At 41.3% G+C, this 24,697-nt stretch overlaps 1 protein-coding gene across 2 annotated transcripts in view; it reads right to left on the reverse strand.

Annotated features, from left to right (window-relative positions):
• Window positions 1–1,356: 1,356 nt before the first annotated feature.
• LOC110525838 (polypeptide N-acetylgalactosaminyltransferase 9) overlaps window positions 1,357–24,697 on the reverse strand; it is an 89,486-nt gene continuing 66,145 nt past the window's right edge. The window contains exons 9-11 of one of the 2 annotated variants that reach the window (XM_021606290.2): window positions 17,784–17,879; window positions 3,256–3,423; window positions 1,357–2,866 (exon numbers count right to left, since the gene is read on the reverse strand). In XM_021606290.2, coding sequence (XP_021461965.1) covers window positions 2,720–2,866; window positions 3,256–3,423; window positions 17,784–17,879 — 411 coding nt within the window. In that variant the 3' untranslated portion in view covers window positions 1,357–2,719. Of the gene's footprint in view, window positions 2,867–3,255; window positions 3,424–15,848; window positions 17,097–17,783; window positions 17,880–24,697 lie in introns of those variants that run through there. The other variant, XM_036979970.1, reaches the window with a different exon arrangement.

The raw sequence follows: 24,697 nt of genomic DNA on the forward strand, positions 1-24,697 counted from the left end.
AAACTATAGTTTGTTAACAAGAAATTTGTGGAGTGGTTGAAAAACAAGTTTTAATGATTCCAACCTAAGTGTATGTAAACTTCCGACTTCAACTGTAAATACTGTAGCTATGCATATTTTTTTTACCCATTACACAAATTTCAGGGGTAGGATTCAATTTATTTCAAAAATCTAAAATGTTTTAATGTGCTGCCCATTTATTAATGTATTTACTTTTAGTGATTTGGTGCCCAGAATTATGTGCATTTTGGTTAGGCCAGAATGAGACAGTAAAATAAATATTGGATGGGGAAATTATAATTTTATCTCAGGGAGCTCATAAACATTAACATTAATACATTAGACGCGACTTATTCAAATTCAACATAAAGTTACCTGTGACAAATAGTCAGGAATTGCACAGGGTGTTTCTTGAACTGAACTATTATTCTTAATTAATTACGAGTTAACATTCAACAGAATAGATAATAGATGGATTATAATGAATGTTTTGGGGCTTTCAATTGTAGACCAATGGAATATTTTATTTTACATATCTTCAAAGTATCCTATATCTACAGCCTACAGTGGGTTTATGTTTATTTTGAAACCTCATTAAACTATATGCTTCAGTGCTCTCCTCTTTCTTGTACGTCCCAGTAATTGCCAGCAATGTTTCTGTAGAATAATTATCTGATTTCAGTAACAAGCTGCCTATATGTGATCAGACAACGCAACACAGTTTATAGGCCAATAGTTTGCAATGTTCCCAAACCAAGTCTGACAGAATCTCACAGCAGTGTGACTTACTGTATTTCGCAATGGGTCCTATGAGATTCTGTGTGACTCACCCTTCCCCCTTCATTTGTCAGAGAGTGCTCCCTTCGTCTGTCTGAATAATGAAGTCACCTCTCCCTGTTGGCTGGGATCCAGGCATAAAAATACTATTGTCAGCATGACAATGAGAAACTACCAGGTCTCCTTCCCATGCGAGCTATGTGTCCTTGTCCACCTGCACCTCTCGCCCCCACACTGCTCCCCTTTCTACCACCCCTCTGCCACCCAGCTCATCACTCACTGTCACACTATCTGTCTGTACGGCACGTGAGCGAGAATGAAACGTGTAATGCATACCCTGTCCGACGAACCGCTTTGGTCTCCGCTAGGAGGTGCACAATAGCTATTGTCTCATATTCAACCGCTTAATGCTAATCCACTAGATGACATTCAATGACATTTCTTGCAAGTCACATTCATCAGCTTTCAAAATATCATCCCTTTGTAAAGAAAATGTTATGGGCACATGAGTCATAGCAATCACAATCCCCTTTGCACCTACATTTTGACCATTCAGTATAAATAAATGAGAGACAAAATATGAGAGGCACCAAAAAATGTTTAGAGAGAGTTATTTATCTTCAAAGTTGTTCACTTTTTGGCCGGGCATCAGAAAATACAGTGGGAAAAGAGTTTCTTGCTGAGCGTAATAAATTGAAACGCTTTCAGTACTTTGTGAAGACCTGTTATTCTGTGGGTGGGGTTTAACGATTAGAGAGTTGCGAGGCCATTATCCAGTAGGAGGCTGTAAGTGGAAACACAACAAAGGCAGGTAAGTGGGCTTACACTGTCAAAGTCAAACAACCACCCGCATCTGGCTTTACATCTGTAAAAAATAGGCCCTGGCTTCCATGTAACATGCAGTGAACATCATTGTGGGTAAGGAAAATCTTTAGAAATCCTGAAATGTTCCAATATGTACACTGCCTGGCTCTGTACACAATGGTTTAAAATATAGCATTTTTTTTAAATGAATGCAGTTAATTAAAACATTTTATTATCCTAACTTTTCTTGGAGGACTGATACCAATTTCTATTTTACAATATATTACTATTATTTAGACATCTTTACATTGGTTTATATATTAATGACTTTAACATAATTTGTACATGCTTGTGGAATTGACATTCCCTGGTCAGATGAAGCATAAGGATGTAAAAAGGCACGCTATTGCTCTGATAATTAGTGGCAAGCAATACAGTCAAAAGAAAAATACAAAATAATATCCTTTTGTATTTGTGAGAACAGTAGTTGCTTTGCATTCTTATAAGTTCATCAGGAAGATGAACAGCTTTTTGAGTCATATAAAAAAATCTCTTATCAGGATTGTGAAATGTCCAAAGCAATTATCCAAATGACAGCCTGAAGTAATGACAGATTGATATGGCGACTGATAAGCAATTTCATATTTTGATCTGCTCAGTCGAATCAACAAAATTACTCGCTCCAACCTCATCTACAAAGATTCCTGGGATTGGCTTTATATCAAAATCACAATTCTTGTCATTGTCAGTGTTGAACCACATTGGGAGTTTCATTCAAGTGTCTTATTATTATTTTGTACATGTAGGTGTATGTTCTGTAAGAAACGTAGAGTATTTCAAACAGTACTATATAGCTCGCTGTAAGCCTATGGTATGGTCTCCACATTTGACCCCCAGCTCAGCTGAACACATACTGTATATTGATCATATTCTTCTGAAGATTCAGCAGTTGAAAGCTTTTTGCTCTAAGGGGAGGGCTCAGTGCACACAGTCCATAGAATAATCCACACACTGTGAACTCATCTCATCAGTCCCAGGGCCTATAGCTATCTCATATGAAATGCTCTCTGACTGTCTGTCCATGGGTTTGTCTTCCAAGACTGAAATTACATAATTTTCTCAGAGGTAATGTCTTGCCTCAATGCCTCGGATGCTTTATCCAGTTCCGTATCACCCACTTTTGACCAGAACACCTCTGCACCACCAGTCGAAGGCCAAAGTTGGCATCTTTGGACATCTCCACCTCCAGGCACCGTCCAGTGTCCCTGCTGATGATTGGACCATTCTGCAAAACAAGACACGAAAGGATCCTATCAAAAACACTGATATTGAAATAGAACACATTGTATCCTCAAATCACTCTCTATATTCCTGATGGTAGGTATTATGTTCCAATAGTGTTACTATTACCCGCTCCATATAGGCACACTCGGTCATGTGACAGTTGTGAATGCAAATGCACTGAATGGACGTGGGATTTGGCATACTCTTCTACAATGGAGGGACCTTTATCAGCAGCAACAACATTTAACACATAGCTCATACTATTATAGAGAACAATTTATTTTCCTCTATGTATGCAATACATGACTCAGTTCATTTGAAGAAGCTAGAGGCTCTTCCAGAAACATGGATCAATTATTGTATTTGAATCCATTTGTGTTTTGATTTTACCTGTGTAAAATCCCACAGCCTCTGCGAAACCCGCGAAACAGAGTCACATTTTTTCAAGCTGGGCGTGCGCCCTCTTCCGTCGTCAATGAGACATTTTGTATTGGGCAGGAAGGTGGTTGACCCTAGGGGTCCTAACTGCAGCAGGCCCTCTGTTGAGTAACGGGCAAGCTGAAAAACAGAGATGAACATCAGGCAGTTAATTTGATTATAACAAAAAGAAACATGGATCCAAAATGCTGTACATTTGAGTAAATGCTGCAAATACAATTGGTAAGTAGTGCACCAGGAAGTATTTTCACCATCCAACTCTAATTCAGTGAGCCAATTTATTAGCTGTATGCAGACTTAAGATATTTATGCTGCTAAGTCTATTATCTATGTTACTGTCTTAGGACATGATAATACAGAACAGAGGCACAGTTTATTAATGCTAAAGATCTTTTCAACCAGACATAATTCCTGGTCATTCAATCCAGTACTAGAATGTGTGTGTGCCTGTGTGTCGTATCTGTTACTTAAGGATACAGTAAAAATAGCATCCATTATTCATTACACTGATCCTCTCACAGAAATGAGTAGATAAAGATAGGTGGGTCTTCAATACAGCCCAACATCGCAATATTCTGCTCTTCCCCATTGTTCCACAGTCATCCAGGTAAAAGGGGGTGTTGTTACGGAGGTAACTGTATGAACCAGAACAAGAGGAGGTCGGGGTCGATCAATATAACGGAATGCTTTTGAACCCATATTGTTGACGACCCGGCTTAGATGGACATTATGTGAGCCTTGCAGCTGAATGAATGGCTGCTGCTGCAGGCTGATACTTTCTGTTACCACTCCCTTAAACCATATACTCAGAGCTGGATAAACAATATACAAGCCAGCTCATGTGGGGACAGTGGCCGTCCTGGAGCTCTGGCTGAAGGTGACAGAGTGCTCTTTGTGCAGAGTGCTGCACATAAAGAGACACCAATTTGGAACACATGAAAAATGTGGAATAGGTTCATCACTTATTTGTCCAGACTTTTACTACCTTGGGTCTGGTGAAGGTCCTGTGGCTAATTGCCTTTTCACTATTTCTATTGAAATACCAAGGGAATGTACTTCAAATACCATCTTTTCAAATCTTTTTCATGCTGAAAACAAGTGTACAATGTATATCCTGGAGGAGTAAAGTCGATCCTTGAAGTTAAACTCTATCCATATTTCTCTGTGTCTTGGGATGTTAAAGTGACCATATTGCCAACACACCGGCAGTCACGAATCATGACCAGTCAAACTCCACCTGACAGTTGAGACCCCCTAGGCTTGTCCAAAAGTGCGCTCTGATGCCGCTGATGGTCATTAGTAGCATACCAAACTTGCCAATGGCTAGTCGCTAATGGCCTGGTACTCTATTGGTACTCTATTGTCCCTCTAATCACTCTGACATCAATGCAAATGGGTTGAAAATCAAATCAAAAACTTAATCAGAGCCCTGGCATTAAGAGTCTGAGCAGAATAGGATCACCTGTTGAGCAGCGAGAGCCTGCTCCTCATAGCTGGTTGATGCATGGAATGAAATGTGTTCATATGAGCCCAACGTATACTGCCTATGCTATGCAATTGCGTGAGAAAACAGAGTTTTGATGGCCTCTATTAAAAAGAGGAGGATCCCATCAGCTTTCTATAAACTAGGCCTACTAATAGCCTAGTAAGCATATTGCTTCACTTTACAACCGGAGTAGCCTACCTGGCTGGCATGAAAAAGAACAGCGGGAAAAGTGTCCTCCATTAGTTATTGAAGTGCATGTCTATTTTCCCCCTGCTCCGGTTCTGACAGTTGCATAATAATTGCGCATTCTACAGTAAATCAAAACTAATTTCACACATTTATTATTAAGTACAAGATTACATTGTGAATATTCTGATGGGTGAGAATATTATCACTTGTGAATGATGCCCAGCAGGTGCAGAAATATGTATTTTTATAAACCCAGTCAATGTGCAATCACGTGTGAAAACAGTTTTGACTTGCAACTATTAAAAAGAGGATCCCAGTTTTCTTGTGATACCGCATATTTATTGTTCAATTCTTAAAAGTAAGCACATGAATACGCTTTACAACCGGTGTAACCTACCCGGCATATTAAAAACTGTAACCACCGGAAGCTCTTCCTCCATTCACTATTCGAGTGCATGCTATGGTTTTTTTGTGGGCCATTTTCAATAAAACAAATTCCCACACTTATATTAGTAGGCTAATTAGTAGACTAGAGCAGATAAGTTTCATGCAACTTTTTTCAAATCATCATCAGACTCGCATCATGCAGCTTCAGTTATGATTCAAACCTTAGCCGACATGTTTTGATTTCTAATATATCCTAAAGTTGCATAAATCCCTCATACAGTTATAAATTAAGCATACAGTGCCTTCAGAAAGTTTGAACACCCTTGGACTTTTTTCACATGTTTTTAGACATATTTACAAATTAATAAAACATGAAATATTTAACCCATTTGTTATTGTCAGCCTAAATAAAATGACTACCTCATTTCTGTACCACACAAACAATTATCTGTAAGGTCCCTCAGTCGAGCAGTGAATTTCAAATACAAAGGCTAGGGAGGTTTTCCAATGGCTAGCAAAGAAGGGCACCTATTGGTACAGTACATGGGTCAAAAAATGTAAAAAGCATACAATGAAGATTCCTTTGAGCATGGTAAAGTTATTAATTACACATTGGATGGTGTATCAATACACCAAGTCACTACAAAGATACAGGTGTCATTCTCAACTCAGTTGCCACAGAGGAAGGAAACCGCTCAGGGATTTCACCATGAGGCCAATGGTGACTTTAAAACAGTTACAGAGTTTCATGGCTGTGATAGGAGAAAACTGAGGATGGATCAACAACATTGTAGTTACTTCACAATACTAACCTAAATGACAGTGAAAAGAAGGAAGCCTGCACAGAATACAAATATTTTTTTTTAAAATGCATTCCTGTTTGCAATAAGGCACTAAAGTAAAACTGCAAAAAATGTGGCAAAGAAAATAACTTTACAGTATGCCCTGAATATAAAGTTTTATGTTTGGGGCAAATCCAACACAACACATCACTGAGTACCACTCTTCATATTTTTCAATTATGGTTGATGGCTGCATAATTTTATGGGTATCCTTGTCATCAGCAAGGACAAAGGTTTTTTAGGATAAAAGGAAACAGAACAGAGCTAAGCACAGGCAAAATCCTAGAGGAAAACATGGTTCAGTCTGCTTTCCAACAGACACTGGGAGACAAATTCACCTTTCAGTAGGACAATAACCTAAAACACAGGCCAAATATACACTGGAATTGCTTACCAAGATGACATTGAATGTTCCTGTGCGGCCTAGTTACAGTTTTGACTTAAAACGGCTTGAAAATCTATGGCTTAAAAGTGGCTGTCTAGAAATGATCAACAACCAACTTGTTAGAGATTGAAGAAATTAAAAATAATAATTAGGAGATTATCCCAGAGAAGTTGGTGATTGGTGGATATATTGCCACGGGTGTTGTTAGGCCCGAGACTAAGTGTTATTGCTATGTATCTATGGACATGACCCAGTTGTTCGTTCTAAATGTGTTATTGCCATATTGGTTTGAAACATTCTGATCCCTTGCTTGCTAGCTAGCCAACTACGGCTAATTTACAGTCACATCAAACGGCGCAGCCAGAATAACAGCAAAGTAGCTGCATTTGCATTTGTTTAAGCTGTTTTCTAGTGACATCTATTTGGATACATCCATAACAATGAGCTACTGATGCGCGATTTCACCTGACATAGAAAATGTGCTCGTCAGGACACTGTTCAGAGAAGCTAAGTTAGCCAACAACACAGCTATCACAATCACTTCAAACTGAAGCTGGAATGACTGATAATTATCTACAATTAATTTAGTTTGACATGTTTTCTATTGGCATTTGTTTGTATATATCCATAAAAATTATGCCAGCTGATTCTTGATTTCGACTGGCTGAGAAAAGCGGTCTGCCCGTCTGTCTCAACCCAATTCCCGACATGTGCATTACTATGGGACAGCTGATGATCGAATTTCAGTACTGAAACAATGTACAAATGTCAGAAAGACAGACAGTAAGGTTTATACAAATCTCCGCTGTTGACAACCAAATGCTAGTCTAAAAAAAATGGGAGATAATGTCTAGATGCTTTTATAGTGGAGATCAAGATTATAAATTGTCTGCATGGGCTGATGAGACAGTGGATTGGTCAGTGAGATGGAACAGAGTAAATAGGCATTTCAACATCATAGTTTTAGCTGGTTGTAAATTGTGGAATAGATACCGGCTGGAATGTGGTTTTAACCAATCAGCATCCAGGATTAGACCCATGTGTTGTATAATGTGCAAATATTGTACAACTGTGAGAGAAAAATAACGCATTTACCTGATTTGTTTGATATTAACAACTAACAATTAATAGTTAACAAATAGGAAGACATTTCTGTTAATGCTGTGTTTCTGTAAAGGGATGGTTTCCACTCTAGCTACCTGCAGTTAGTCTGGGCGTATGGTCAAGGGAATGGGTTTTTGCTAGAAATAGCTTGAGCTGGCAATGACTTGGTGATAAATATCTACAGCTGGCATTCCATAGACAAGATGTGGTGTGTGTGACCCGAGACAGAGTTAGCCTGGAAGAGTTTAGAACAATCCCTCATTGTCTCATCTTCATCCTGGCATCTGGGAAACTAAGCCAGGTTGGGGGTAAAACAACATCTATGCAGATAACCAGGAGATGAACCCAAGGTGGCTTGTGGTGCTCCCAAGTCAGCACAGGAGGGGTGGAACCAGCCCTCACTAAGCATTTTTAGGTCTCCTATATAAGAGCTCTGTTTTTTCATTATCGGTTAAGCTCTCTGCAACATGCACTTCAGAGTGTGCTGTTGACCAGCTTCGTTATTGCAATAATTAATCACTATTAAATAAAGATGATTGTTTGAAGAAATGACAAAGTCTCTCTCAGTATAAATTTCCACGACACAACCCAGGTGTGCAAAGCTTTTCGAGATTTATTCAGAAAAGACTCATAGCTGTAATCGCCGCCAAAGGTGATTCTATCATGTATTGCCACAGGGTTTGAATACTTATGTAAATTAGATATTTCGGTATTTCATTTTCAATAAATTTGCAAACATTTCGAAACACACTTTGCCATAATGGGTGTTGTGTGTAGATGGGTGAGAAAATAATATATTTAATCCATTTTGAATTCAGGCTGTAACTCAACAAAATGTGGAATAATTCAAGGGGTATGAATACGTTCTGAAGGCAATGTAGGAGGACCTGTTTCAAATTATCACTTTGTTAAAGAACAGCTGCATGTGCACACTCCCTCAGAAATCGTTTGGGGAAAATATCCTTTCTATTTTATTCAGCTACATTCAATTGTTTACTTCTTACCATATAATAATATAAAATAATGCCCCAGGAATTATAAGCAAATCTTATCTGCTAAATGAACTAGTGTAGCCCACAGCCATATGGCATAGCCAGATCTGGGTCTGACATAAGGACAACTCAGAATATGCTATTCTGTTCTTCTGAAATAATCCACATTTCCTTCATATCATTATGTTTCTTTAGACCTGCCTATAATAATGGATTTATTGTGATGGTGTAGGCTATTTTACATTTATTTAATCAACTTTTTCAAATGTAGATGTTTCAAAGGTCTGCATCACTGGCTCGTATGCAATGCGTGGAAGCCTGGAGAAGCTAAACGTATTTATGTTAATTTATGGTCAATTACCATGAGACCGGCAGTTATTTGCTTGACAGTTACCGTCTGACAAAATTTCATGAACGACACAGCTCTATCTGTATCACAAAGTGGTAGCCGTTTTCCATACGGTTTTAATCACTATAACCCTGTTTGAACATGGATTCCTTCCTGGCAGCAAGACGAATACATCTTAAATGATTATGTGATTTAATTTGTCATTCATTCATTTCACTCTTCTTTTTTCTTCTTTCAAATGTCCTCCAACTGACTTTCCATCCTGGTGTTTAGGGGTTGTGTAAATGTGTAGCAACTGGCGTGATAAACGGATTCATCAGTAGTGGAAATGAGAACTGTAGACAGTCCAGCATTATAATCCCTGTTAAAATGTGTTTACAGCGTTAAGAAGTGGATGCCTTTATTTCCTAACGCAATTCAAATCTGACTATAACAAATCATTTGCCACCATAAGGAAAGTATTATGCCAAGCCAATCAACCTGTTCTCAAAACATTAGAGCCTGATGCTCAATTACTTGGCGCAGTAAAGTTTGGGTGGGAGTCTCTTTGGGTCAGGCTAATCATGAGTTTCCTAATTGGCTCATTAACACTAGGCTGTGGTACAGTACAGTAAATATGATGTATGTGTGTTGTTGTATAGCAGGAAGTATTTCAGAGTGAGACTTATTGCTATGGAAATCCCCCCCCCTCCGCACCTCGGTCTACCACGGAGCGACAGCTCTGCAATGTGCCACTCTGAGATTGCTGTACTGTACTCCACTGTACAATTACATTAGTTTGAGGCCTATCATCCCATTTCTATAAAGCTGCTGACTATGCTCTCCGAACAATTATACTGCATTAGTAGCTTTTCAATGTAAATAGTATATATTTTTATGACTGCTGAATACCAACTATCAATCACTTAGATAATGTACTTTCAGATAGATAGCTCACGAAACAACTACTCTATATCCCTCTAGATCGTGCGTTCTTCTGTCTCTTCTCTCAACTCCCTACTACATCGCACAGTTTGGGCTTGATCTAAATTCATCTCTAGAGGAACTGCACATTGCGCTCACAGAAGAATTCCAAATGGAATTCAATTAAACTGAAAATGGTAAATGAGTTGTTTAATAAATAAAAAATACAGTTCAAGTCGTTAGTTTACATACACTTGGAGTCATTGGTTGGAGTCATTAAAACTTGTTTTCAACCACTCCAAAAAGTTATTTCACTTATAATTCACTGTATCACAACTCCAGTGGGTCAGACGTTTGCAAACACTAAGTTGACTGTGCCTTTAAACAGCTTGGAAAATTATGTCATGGCTTTAGAAGCTTCTGATAGACTAATTGACATAATTTGAGTCAATTGGAGGTGTATCTGTGGATGTATTTTAAGGCCTACCTTCAAACTTGGTGCCTCTTTGCTTGACATCATGGGAAAATCAAAAGAAATCAGCCAAGACCCCAGAGAAAAAAATTGTTGACCTACGCAAGTCTGGTTCATCCTTGGGAGCAATTTCCAAACGCCTGAAGGTACCACGTTCATCTGTACAAACAATAGTACGCAAGTATAAACACCATGAGACCACACAGATGTCATACCGCTCAGGAAGGAGACGCATTCTGTCTCCTAGAGATGAACGTACTTTGGTGCGAAAAGTGCAAATCAATCCCAGAACAACAGCAAAGGACCTTGTGAAGATGCTGGAGGAAACAGGTACAAAAGTATCTACAGTATATATCCATAGTAAAACAAGTCCTATATCGACATAACCTGTGAAAGGCCACTCAGCTAGGAAGGAGCCACTGCTCCAAAACCGCCATAAAAAAGCCAGACTACGGTTTGCAACTGCACATATGTTTTGGAGAAATGTCCTCAGTTCTGATGAAACAAAAATTTTACCGTTTGGCTATAATGACCATCGTTATGTTTGGAGGAAAAAGGGGGAGGCTTGCAAGCCAAAGAACTTCCCAACTGTGAAGCACGGGGGTGGCAGCATCATGTTGTAGGGGTGCTTGCTGCAGGAGGGTCTGGTGCACTTAACAAAATAGATGGCATCATGAGATAGGGAAAGTATGTGGACATATTGAAGCAACCTCTCAAGACATCAATCAGGTTAAAGCTTGGTCGCAAATGGGTCTTCCAAATGGACAATGACCCCAAGCATACTTCCAAAGTTGTGGAAAAATGGCTTAAGGACAACAAAGTCAAGGTATTGGAGGGGCCATCACAAAGCCCAGACCTCAATCCTATAGACACTTTGTGGGCAGAACTGAAAAAGCATGTGCGAGCAAGGAGGCCTACAAACCTGACTCAGTTACACCATGTCTGTCAGGAGGAATGGGTCAAAATTCACCCAGCTTCTTGTTGGAAGCTTGTGGAAGGCTACCTGAAACATTTGACCCAAGTTAAACAATTTAAAGGCAATGCTAACAAATACTAATTGAGTGTATGTAAACTTCTGACCCACTGGGAATGTGATGAAAGAAACAAAAGCTGAAATAAATCACTCTACTATCACTCTACTATATTTCACATTCTTAAAATAAAGTGGTGATCCTAACTGACCTAAGACAGGGAATTTTTATTAGGATTAAATGTAAAGAATTGTGAAAAACTGAGTTTAAATGCATTTGGCTAAGGGTTATGTAAACTTCTGACTTCAACTGTAACTGACATTTTAGTTAATCGCTCAGCACTACATTGAGTAGAACTTTCAACTTTAAATATTTTTTTCTACAAAACTTAGAAATGTGCTGTTTTCACATATGTTGACACTGGTATTGTGCTGGTGATAATGAAATGAGTGTCACTCCCTGGTCTTAGTATTCTGTGTTTTCTTTATTATTTTGGTCAGGCCAGGGTGTGACATGGGTTTATTTATGTGGTGTGTTTTGTCTTGGGGTTTTTGTTAGGTATTGGGTTTGTGGCTTAGGGTTTTCTAGGTAAGTCTGTGGCTGTCTGGAGTGGTTTTCAATCAGAGGCAGGTGTTTATCGTTGTCTCTGATTGGGAACCATATTTAGGCAGCCATATTCTGAGTGTTTCGTGGGTGATTGTTCCTGTCTTTGTGTTTGTTGTCACCAGATAGACTGTTTAGGTTTTCACACGTTTATTGTTTTGTATTATGTTCATGTTTGAGTTTTTCCTTTATTAAAGAACATGAACACCAACTACGCCACATTTTGGTCCGATCCTTGCTACACCTCGTCAGAGGAGGAGATAGAAGAAAACCGTTACAGAATCACCCACCACAACAGGACCAAGCGGCGTGGTGACAGGCAGCGGCAGCAGGAGCTACGAAGTCTGGAGTATACGACTTGGGAGGAAATAGACAGGTGGGCGGTCGACCCAGGGAGAGTGCCGGAGCCCGCCTGGGATTCGCTGGAGCAGTGCGAGGAGGGGTATAGGAGAATAGAGTTGGAGAGACAAGCACGGCGGCGTGGACGGAAGCCCGAGAGTCAGCCCCAAAAATGTCTTGGGGGGGGAGCTCAGGGAGAGTGTGGCAGAGTCAGGGTTCAGACCTGAGTCAACCTGTTTATCGTGAGGAGCCAAGGAGGAGACCAGAACCAGAGCTGGTGTTGGAGGTGAGCGAAGCAGAGACTGTGAAGGAGTTAATGGGGAAATTGGAGGAGAGAGTTATGAGGGAGTTGCTGTGTTGGTGTTTTAGGTACGGAATTCGCCCGACGGAGCGTGTCGGGGATTTGATGGCACCTGGGTCAGCGCTCCATACTCGTCCTGAGGTGCGTGTTAGTCGGCTAGTGAAGATTGTGCCAGCTTCACGCACTAGGCCTCCTGTGCACCTCCCTAGCCTTGCACGTCCTGTGCCAGCCCTGCTCACAAGATCTCCAGTACGCCTTCACGGTCCGGTCCATCCTGTGCCACCTCCACACACCAGCCCTCCGGTGGCAGCTCCCCGCACCAGGCTTCCTGTGCATGTTCTCGGCCCAGTACCACCAGTGCCAGCACCACGCACCAGGACTTCAGTGCGCCTCGCCTGTTCAGCGCTGCCAGAGCCTTTCTCCTCTCCAGCGCTGCCGGAGTCTCCCGCCTGTTTAGCGCTGTCAGAGCCTTCCTCCTCTCCAGCGCTGTCGGAGTCTCCCGCCTGTTTAGCGCTGTCGGAGTCTCCCGCCTGTTTAGCGCTGCTAGAGCCTTTCTCCTCTCCAGCGCTGCAGGAGTCTCCCGCCTGTTTAGCGCTGCCAGAGCCTTCCTCCTCCACAGCGCTGCTGGAGTCTCCTGCCTGTTCAGCGCTGCCAGAGCTGCCAGTCTGCATGGAGCAGCCAGAGCTGCCAGTCTATATGGAGCAGCCAGAGCTGCCAGTCTGCATGGAGCAGCCAGAGCTGCCAGTCTGCCTGGAGCAGCCAGAGATGCCAGTCTGCCTGGAGCAGCCAGAGCTGCCAGTCTACAAGGAGCCGCCAGAGCTGCCAGCCTGCAGGATGCCGCCAGAGCTGCCAGTCTGCAAGGAGCCGCCAGAGCTGCCAGTCTGCAAGAAGCCGCCAGAGCCGCCAGTCAGCATGGAACAGCCAGAGCCGGCAGTCAGCATGGAGCAGCCAGAGCCGCCAGTCAGCATGGAGCAGCCAGAGCCGCCAGTCAGCATGGAGCAGCCAGAGTCGCCAGTCAGCATGGAGCAGCCAGTCAGCATGGAGCAGCCAGAGCAGCCAGTCAGCATGGAGCAGCCAGAGCTGCCAGTCAGCATAGAGCAGCCAGAGCTGCCAGTCAGCATGGAGCAGCCAGAGCTGCCAGTCAGCCAGGATCTTCCAGATCCGCCAGTCAGCCAGGATCCGCTATTCAGCCAGGATCCGCCAGTCAGCCAGGATCCGCCAGTCAGCCAGGATCTGCCAGAACTGCCAGTCAGCCGGGATCTGCCGGAACTGCCAGCCAGCCAGGATCTGCCAGAGCCAACTACCTGCCTGAGCTTCCTCTCAGTGCTGAGCTTCCTCTCAGTGCTGAGCTTCCTCTCAGTCCCGAGCTACCCCTCAGTCCCGAGCTACCCCTCAGTCCCGAGCTACCCCTCAGTCCCTAGCTACCCTTCAGTCCCGAGCTGCCCCTCAGTCCCGAGTTGCCCCTCAGTCCAGTGGGGTCCTTGGTGAGGGCTTCTAGGCCAAGGTCGGCGGCGAGGGTCGCCTATCTAAGGACGCAAGGCAAATGGACTAAGACTTTGTTAGAGTGGGGTCCACGTTCCGCGCCGGAGCCGCCACCGTGGACAGACGCCCACCCGGACCCTCCCCTATGGGTTTAGTTGTGCGGTCGGGAGTCCGCACCTTGGGGGGTTCTGTCACGCCCTGGTCTTAGTATTTTGTGTTTTCTTTATTATTTTGGTCAGGCCAGGGTGTGACATGGGTTTATTTATGTGGTGTTTTTTTTGTCTTTGGGCTTTTGTTTTTGTTAGGTATTGGGTTTGTGGCTTAGTAGGGTTTTCTAGGTAAGTCTATGGCTGTCTGGAGTGGTTCTCAATCAGAGGCAGGTGTTTATCGTTGTCTCTGATTGGGAACCATATTTAGGCAGCCATATTCTTTGAGTGTTTCGTGGGTGATTGTTCCTGTCTTTGTGTTTGTTGTCACCAGATAGGCTGTTTAGATTTTCACACGTTTATTGTTTTGTATTATGTTCATGCTTGAGTTTTTCCTTTATTAAAGAAAATGAACACCAACTACGCCGCATTTTGGTCCGATCCTTGCTACACCTCCTCGTCAGAGAAAACCGTAACAATGAGGTTGAAAAGTGTTGAAATTTCCCTTAATAAATCCCCTTAGGGCTAGGGGTCCCGCTAGTGGGACAACTTCCAGTGAAACTGGAGGGCACGCAATTCAAATAAATAATCATAAAAATTATGGATATTAAACATTTAGGTACATAAGTTTCTTATATCAGTTGAAAGCTTAAATTCTTCTTAAATCTAACTGCACTTTCTGATTTACAGTAGCCATTATAGCGAAAGCATACCATGAGATTGTTTGAGGACGGTGCCATACATATTTTTCCACTGGCACAGGTTTCATAAATTCACAAATAACTATTAAATATTCACTTACTTTTTGAAAATCTTCCTCTGATTTGTCATCCAAAGGGTCACAGCTATAAAATGTAGTGTCGTTTTGTTAGATAAAATCCTTCATTATATCCCAAAAAGTCTGTTTAGTTGGTGCCATCGATTTGAGTAATCCACTCGTTCAACATACAGAGAAAGGAATCCAAAAATCTACCTCTAAACTTTGTTTCAACAAGTCAAAATACATTTCTATTCACTCCTCAGCCTAAAATGTAATCAAACTATAATATTTCTTACGAAAATAAGTATGTTCAATAGGAAACCGATTTTAGCATTTGCGTTTCTGTCTTCATTGCGAGCAAATATATGAATTTCCAAGACTGTGTCCCTGTACTAAAACTGATATTTCTTATTCGTTTGGAAGTTACAAGCCTGAAGCCTTGAACATAGACTTCTGACACCCTGTGGAAGCCATAGGAATTGCATCCTGGGAGTTAGAATTCAGTATGCCACTATACTTTCCATTTTAAGAGCATGGGCTCTCAAAAAAAAGAAATCCGGTTGGTTTTTCTTTGGGTTTTCTCCTACCATCTCTATTGTGTTATATTCTCCTAGGCAAGCCGACCATACAGTACAGAATCATTGGACAGAACACATGGGGGTTGAGCAACAGCAGGAGACCAGCGTGTGATGTGAAACACCCTGCTTGCGTCCACAATGGCACCCTATTCTGTATGAGAATGACATCCTATGCCATTTGGACGCAGCCCCTGACTACTACAGATCCCTATGCTGGGGTCTTAAAAAGCCTCTTAGCATAAATGGTTCAAACAGAGTGCAACAAACATCATCCACTGCTCCATGTACACCACACAAATCAGGTATTCCTGCTGGGATGAGCCAGGTGGGTTGAGTGGGGCGACCCTGGCCCTGGAATCCCCATCCTCTGCCATGCCCTATATCAGGATTAGCCCAAATGGACAAGTTGAGCCATTGTCATCTTGGTTTTAAACCTCCTTACAAGAGGCATGAGGGAAACAGAGAGACTAATAAAGATTTATTCCGCACAATTACATTTTTTACACATAATAGGAAAAGTTCAGTAAAATCAAAACGACTCTAAAATTGGAATTGGATCCTGTGTAGTAGCTTTGTAATCTAATGATACAATGACATAACATTCATTTCCATTTGTTTATTTCCCCTGAGGGTCGGATTAAAGACTCAGTGTAGCTTTACTGGACCGCACTGAGCTCTCTCCGGAGGAGGGAAGGGGAAAAGAGCCAGCCAATACTGCAACTATTTTATATTCAGCATGCGACTGATAATAAACATGTCACTCCGCATCCAGAGGGGGAAAAAAATCAGCCATGAATAATATTTGCATGATTGCAGGCACACAAAAATAGTTGCAAAGACCCTTTTGCCCTCACACTCACAGGTCAGCACCTAGTGAATATTCTATAATGGAACTACCAGGGAGGACATTGATTAAAATATTAGAATAAACAAATGGGAAAGAAAAAAATCAATCGAATTATGAATTTTACTGAACAAAATTATAAACCCAACATTCAACAATTTCAACGATTTTACTGAGTTACAGTTCATATAAGGAACAAAGTCAATATATGTTTTTTTAAAATTTATTAGGCCTTAATCTATCGATTTCACATGACTGGGCAGGGGTGCAGCAAATGGGTGTTCCCAGGAGAGCATAGGCCCCTCCCACTTGGGAGCCAGGCCCACCCAGGCCCAGCCAATCAGAATGAGTTCATCCACACAAAAAAGGGATTTATTACAGACAGAAATATTCCTCAGTTTCATCAGCTGTCCAGGTGGCTGGTCTCAGATGAGGCTGCAGGTGAAGAACCTGGCAAGGGTGCAGCCATGGGTGGTCCTGGGAGGGCATAGGCCCACTCACTTGGGAGCCAGGCCCATCCAGGCCCCGCCAATCAGAATTATTTTATCCCCACAAAAGGGCTTTATTACAGACACAAATACTTCTCAGTATCATCAGCTGTCCAGGTGGTTGGTCTCAGATGATCCTGCAGGTGAAGAACCTGGATGTAGAGGTCCTGTGCTGGCATGGTTACAAGTGGTTTGCAGTTGTGAGGCCATTTGGACATACTGCCAAATACTCTAAAACCACATTGGAAGCAGCTTATGGTAAAGCAATTAACATTACATTCTCTGGCAACTGCTCTGGTGGGCATTGCTGCAGTCAGCATGCCAATTGCACTCTCCCTCAAAACTTGAGACATCTGTGGCATTGTGTTGTGTGACAGAACTGGCCTTATATTGTCCCCAGTGTAATGATCATGCTTTTTAATCAGCTTCTTGATATGCCACACCTGTCAGGTGGATGGATTATCTTGGCCAAGGAAAAATGCTCACTAACAAGGATGTAAACAATTTTGTCCACAGAAATAAGCTTATTGTGCGTATGGAACATTTCTGGGATATTTTATTTCAGCTCATGAAACATGGGATCAACATTTTACATGTTGGGTTTCTATTTTTGTTCATTATATTCTAAATATATTCACAATTCTGAGCTTATTTCCCCAAAATGAAAAGTGATTTGTAGATTTTGCTTGGCTGTCAATATTGAGATAAGTGTTATACCAAGGCAATACACTGCTTACTATAAGAATAATGCTTAAATTATTTTGTGAAGAAAGAAGGTACCTTCATGTTCAACCAACCGAAAATGTAAACAGTCTTTATATTATTTGTAAATATACAAAAGAGAGTGAAATCTGCTAACCTGTGAGGACATCCCGTGGCAGGGGTAGAGAATGGCTTTGTCATCGTCCTCTGATCCCTGGTCCAGACAGTAGCCACTGGCCTTACTGTTCCTGACCTGCAACACACCAAAAAGCATAGCCACTTTACTGTTCCTGACCTGCAACACACCTAACAATAGACACTTTACTGTTCCTGACCTGCAACACACCAAACAATAGACACTTTACTGTTCCTGACCTGTAACATACCAAACACAACATATACAGTGGGGCAAAAAAAGTATTTAGTCAGCCACCAATTGTGCAAGTTCTCCCATTTAAAAAGATGAGAGGCCTGTAATTTTCATCATAGGTACACTTCCACTATGACAGACAAGATGAGAAAAAAAATCCAGAAAATCACATTGTAGGATTTTTTATGAATTTATTTGCAAATTATGGTGGAAAATAAATATTTGGTCACCTACAAACAAGCAAGATTTCTGGCTCTCACAGACCTGTAACTTCTTCTTTAAAAGGCTCGTTACCTGTATTAATGGCACTTGTTATCAGTATAAAAGACACCTGTCCACAACCTCAAACTGTCACACTCCAAACTCCACTATGGCCAAGACCAAAGAGCTGTCAAAGGACACCAGAAACACAATTGTAGAATCTGCAATAGGTAAGCAGCTTGGTTTGAAGAAATCAACTGTGGGAGTAATTAGTAGGAAATGGAAGACATACAAGACCACTGATAATCTCCCTCGATCTGGGGCTCCACGCAAGAACTCACCCCGCCAGGGACTCAAATCCTGCAGTGCCAGATGTGTCAGTACATGTCCAGGCCCATCTGAAGTTTGCTAGAGAGTATTTGGATGATCCAGAAGAAGATTGGGAGAATGTCATATGGTCAGATGAAACCAAAATATAACTTTTTGGTAAAAACTCAACTCGTCGTGTTTGGAGGACAAAGAATGCTGAGTTGCACCCAAAGAACACCATACCTACTGTGAAGCATGGGGGTGGAAACATCATGCTTTGGGGCTGTTTTTCTGCAAAGGGACCAGGATGACTGATCCGTGTAAAGGAAAGAATGAATGGGGCCATATATCGCGAGATTTTGAGTGAAAACCTCCTTCCATCAGCAAGGGCATTGAAGATGAAACGTGGCTGGGTCTTTCAGCATGACAACACACCGCCCAGGCAATGAAGGAGTGGCTTCGTAAGAAGCATTTCAAGGTCCTGGAGTGGCCTAGCCAGTCTCCAGATCTCAACCCCATAGAAAATCTTTGGAGGGAGTTGAAAGTCTGTGTTGCCCAGTGTGAAAACCTTGTGAAGACTTACAGAAAACGTTTGACCTCTGTCATTGCCAACAAAGGGTATATAACAAAGTATTGAGATAAACTTTTGTTATTGACCAAATACTTATTTTCCACCATAATTTGCAAATAAATGCATTAAAAATCCTACAATGTGCTTTTCTGGATTTTTTTCTTCTCATTTTGTCTGTCATAGTTGAAGTGTACTTATGATGAAAATTACAGGCCTCTCTCATCTTTTTAAGTGGGAGAACTTGCACAATTGGTGGCTGACTAAATACTTTTTTGCCCCACTGTACTTTACTCTTCCTGAACTGCAGCACACAAAACAACATAGACAATTTACAGTTCCTAAACTGCAACACAAAAAACAGCACCTAAAATGTACTCTTCATGATATGCATCACACCAAACAACAGACACTTTAGTGTTCCTGACCTGCAACACACCAAACACAGACACTTTACTGATCCTGACCTGCAACACACCAAACAACAGACACTTTCCTGTTCCTGACCTGTAAATACCAAACAACACATACACATTATTGTTCCTGACCTGCAGCACAAAAAACAACAGACACTTCACTCTTCCTGACCTGTAACACAACAAACTCCGACACTTTACAGTTCCTAACCCGCAGCACAAAAACAGCACCTAAAATGTACTGTATCTGGATCACACCAAACAACAGACACTTTAGTGTTCCTGACCTGCAACACACCAAACAACCCAGACACTTTACTGTTCCTGACCTGCAACACACCAAACATCACATATACTTTGCTCTTCCTGACCTGCAGCACACAAAACAACAGACACTTTAGTGTTCCTGACCTGCAACACACCAAACACAGACACGTTACTGTTCCTGACCTGCAACACACCAAACAACCCAGACACTTTACTGATCCTGACCTGCAACACACCAAACAACAGACTATTTATTGCTCCTAAACTGCAACAAACCAAACAATAGACACTTTACTGTTCCTGACCTGTAAAACACCAAACAACACATACACATTATTGTTCCTGACCTGCAGCACACCAAACTACAGATACTTTACTGTTCCTGACCTGCAACACACCAAAAAAACAGACACTTTACTGTTCCTGACCTGCAACACACTAAAAAACACAGGCACTTTACTATTCCTGACATGCAACACACGAAACAACATACTGTTCCTGACCTGCAACACACCACATCAACTTTATCATTCCTGACTTGCAACACACCAACCAACAGATAATTTACTGTTCCTGACCTGCACCAGACCAAAGAAAACAGACACTTTAATGTTCCTGAACTGCAACATAACAAACAACACAGATACTTTTCTGGTCCTGACCGGCATCACACCAAAAAACAGACACTTTACTGTTCCTGGCAGGCAACACACAAAACAACATAGACACTTTACTGTTCCTGACCTGCAACACACCAAATAACAGATACTTTACTGTTCCTGGCCAGCAACACACCAAACAATGCATACACTTTACTGTTCCTGATCTGCAATACAAACATGACAGATACTTTACTGTTCCTGAACTGCAACACACCATACAAAAAACACTGTACGGTTCCTGACCTGCAACACACCAAACAACACAGATATACAAACATGAAGATGGAAATCAGGCTATGCTTAGATTCAGGGAAAGATGTACTAAGTGCATGTGTCTGTGCAAAGTTAGCATTTATTATTTTCAGAAGGGAATTAATGGTATACACACAAAACTGTTGTTATAACAGTCTTATCGAACCTATTTTCTAAAATTTTTAGAACCTCTTGTCCAGAATATACTGTAAAAATATATATTTTTGTAAATATTAGTAACAAGAAACGGCAGTTTATCATCTCACATCTCATAAAGTAAGAATGTACACACTACAGTGATGAAAGATTCCATTTGAACCCAATGAGTCCCACCGTAACACCGGGATGTTTTGGACCCCTTTAAAACAGCTACAGACTTCTGGGATTTGTTCTGGACCATTGTATTTGTCTATTTCTTCTGCATCCGTATATACTGTATCAACCATTATTCTGTGTTTGTGAGACAAGGGCAGAACCAGAGGGAACCCGGAGTCGGGTCTTTTTACAAAAACATATGTAGAGTCTTAATAGTTTGAGCTAGTAAAAGCTATCTATAAAAAGCTGAGACTCATGAATAAGCACGTGACATGTCTATGACACTGACAAGCATTAGAACGTAAGGAGTTCTTCTACATAGAAGATCATTGGAAATCCCAGGACATAGTGTCAATAATACTCTAATAAGCTCACATAATTGCTGTCACAAACTCCAAACTCCACACAGTTGTCACTGAATAGTTGTATATTCATTTCCCAGTGAGCAAGCAAATCCATTTTTATCAGGTTTTTGCTTTGGCAGACCTTATTTTTTTTATTGACATCTGTCAATAAAATTCATGAATGCTCCCAAGTTGCGCAGTATCACATCCGGCCATGATTGGGAGTCTCATAGGGTGGAGCACAATTGGCCCAGCGTCGTCCAACTTTGGCACGGGGTAGGCCGTCATTGTAAATAAGAATTGTTCTTAACTGACTTGCCTAGTTAAAACTTCGCTGGGATATGTGGGACGCAAGCGTCAACAACAGCCAGTGAGATTGCAGGGCGCCAAATTCAAAAGAACAGAAATCTCATAATTAAAATTCCTCAAACATACAAGTATTATCCACCGTTTTAAAGATAAACTTCTTGTTAATCCAGCCACAGTGTCTGATTTCAAAAAGGTTTTACGGCTAAAGCACACCTTGCGATTATGTTAGGTCAGCGCCAAGCCACAGAAAACCATACAGCCATATTCCAAAGAAGGAGAGGTGTCACAAAAGACAGAAATAGCGTTAAAATTATTCACTTACCTTTGATCTTCATCTGATGACACTCACAGGTCTCCATGTTAGACAATAAATGTTTGTTTTGTTCGATAAAGTTCACATTTATGTCCAAATACCTCCTTTTGTTTGGGCGTTTAGTCCAGTAATCCAAAAAGCAGACGCGGGCACTAAGACCAGATGAAAAGTCAAAACTTTCTATTGCAGTTCGTAGAAACATGTCAAACAATGTATAGAATCAATCTTTAGGATGTTTTTATCCATAAATCTTCAATAATATTCCAACCAGACAATTCCTTTCTCTTTAGAAATTAAAAGGAACGGAGCTCGCGCTCACGGCCGCAGGCGAGACTTTGCTCATGGCTTTTAGCCAGACCCCTCATTCAAACAGCTTTTATTCTCTCCCCTTTCATAGTAGAACCCTGAAACAATGTTCTAAAGACTTGACATCTAGTGGAAGCCTTAGGAAGTGCAATATCACCCCATAGACACTGTATATTGGATAGGCAATCACTTGAGAAACTACAAACCTCAGATTTCCCACTTCCAGGTTGGATTTTTCTCAGGTTTTCGCCTGCCATATGAGTTATGTTATATTCACAGACATCATTCATACAGTTTTAGACGTTTCAGAGTATTTTCTATCCAAATCTACTAATAATATGCATATCTTAGCTTCTGGGCCTGAGTAGCAGGCAGTTTACTCTGGGCACCTTATTCATCCAAGCTACTCAATACTGCCCCTGTTCACAAAGAAGTGAAATAATGGTTAAATATAAAATAAATAAATACATGTTTTGTGTTGTTTTGTGTTCTAATTATATTTAGCCTCCCTTCATAGTGAGGCTAAATATAAGGGCTGAACATGCAACTCAATTAATGTCAGATATATGAAAAGCCAATTTTTGCTGGGGTCTCGGGACTAATTGGCTTAATCTAAGATCATGTAAGCAAAATAAACCTCTCTAATCTCTTAGACTCCTCCTAGTCCAGATGGTAGTGTGGATTAATGTGCTTTTAAGACTATGTGATTGAATGTGTATCACTTTATTTCCACCTTGTGAATGTAACTGGTGTGAAATGGCGAGCTAGTTTGCAGTGTGTGCGTTTTAATCAGGGGCCACTCTCTCTGAGACCTTGAAAGTAGTTGTTTCCCTGCTGCAGCTTTTGTGAAGCGATAGCTAACAATGCTTTGTAGGCAGCAGTTGCTGATGTATTCAGAGGATCCTTGATTCAAGCTCAGGTTGTGGTGAGGAGAGGGACAGAAACAATACTGTTACATGAAGATATATATCATGTTGTGTTGTGCTGTCTGGTTAAAGTTTCAAGTTTTATTAGTCGTATGTATTTGATACACATGGTATACACTGTCCAACCAAATGCTTACTTGCAGTTTCCTTCTCGACAATGCAACAACAATAAGAAGTAATAAAACACAAGAATAAATACAACTATAAAGTAAATGGCTCAGTAGAACAGAATAAACATTTTAGCATAAGTATAATACAGGAAGGCAGAATTTATAGTCATGTGTTGACACGTGTTTTGGGGAAGGGGGGATCGGGGGGGGGGGGGGGCAAATGTTTAAATTGTGCAGTATTGACTATTGCAGTCTGATGGCTTGTAGATAGAAACTGTCTCTGAGCCTGTTGGTATCCGACCTCATGGTCCGATAACGTCTGCTCGACAGTAAGGGAGTGAACAGCTCGTGGCTGAGGTGTGTGGGGTCCTTGATGATGCTGCGGGCCTTCCTCAGGCACCGTTTTCGAGTAGATGTCCTGGATGGATGGGAGCATGGTCCCAGTGATGTACTGGGCCGCTGGTCTGGTCAGTGCAGGGGGTGCAGCTGTGGTTCAGCTGCTGCGGTGTGGCAACACAAGGTAACTGTTCCAAGACTTGAATCCATTTGCAAGAAGCAGGGCTAGCAGCATTCATGGGGCCAGGGCCGCCAACATTGTGCTGCATGATGAAGTTACGGCCTATTTTAATTCTGATATATGCCGACCATAAACTTGAAAAGCTTATTGATTTTCTCCCCCGACTCTGATGTCGAAATCAATAAGTAAAAGTCTTTTTATTTTACAATGATTCTGAATTGGCTGTCTGACTTCTTGCGCTCAATTTCTCATCCTGTCATAATCTTTTCCGCTGTGCAGGGTTGTGCAGCCGAGCCCAAACAATCAAGTTGGCATCGAAAGCTAATAAGTGTGTAATTAAAACTCATTACGGGCGAAATTGCATTAAATTTTGTAGCTGCACAGCGTTTCTGTGGAAGCATGATACCTTTCGATGACTCCCTGTAAATGAATGTATTTCCTTCAACATGTAATCTTTGCAGAAGTGCAGAAGCGGTGAAATATAATGTCAATGGTAGATTGATTGAGTGTACATTATGTAAACATAGCTTGTGTAGTACTGTATGTGACATTAAAGAAAACACTGCTTCTTATATGGAAGCTCTTATATGCAAATACAGAGACAAAAAACAAAGCACACCCTGCAATCACTGCAAGAGACAAGTACGTGCCAAATAATTCAACAAAAGACTGAAGGGAAGATTTCAAGAATTTGTGGGTTTGCAAATTAACTCATTTGAAATGTGTTTTTTTTTTGTAGAACGTGTCTTCAAACACACAGTAGGCTGCAGCTATTCCACTCAAATATTAGTTTTTTATTGTGTCATTGATAGTGAAAATGTAATCCGGTATTCCACTACATATAGTATAGGTATTCCACTCAAAACATGCTTTTGTTTTTGTATCG

Source organism: Oncorhynchus mykiss, chromosome 6, assembly GCF_013265735.2.
Source record: "Oncorhynchus mykiss isolate Arlee chromosome 6, USDA_OmykA_1.1, whole genome shotgun sequence".
NCBI classification, from domain to species: Eukaryota; Metazoa; Chordata; class Actinopteri; order Salmoniformes; family Salmonidae; genus Oncorhynchus; species Oncorhynchus mykiss.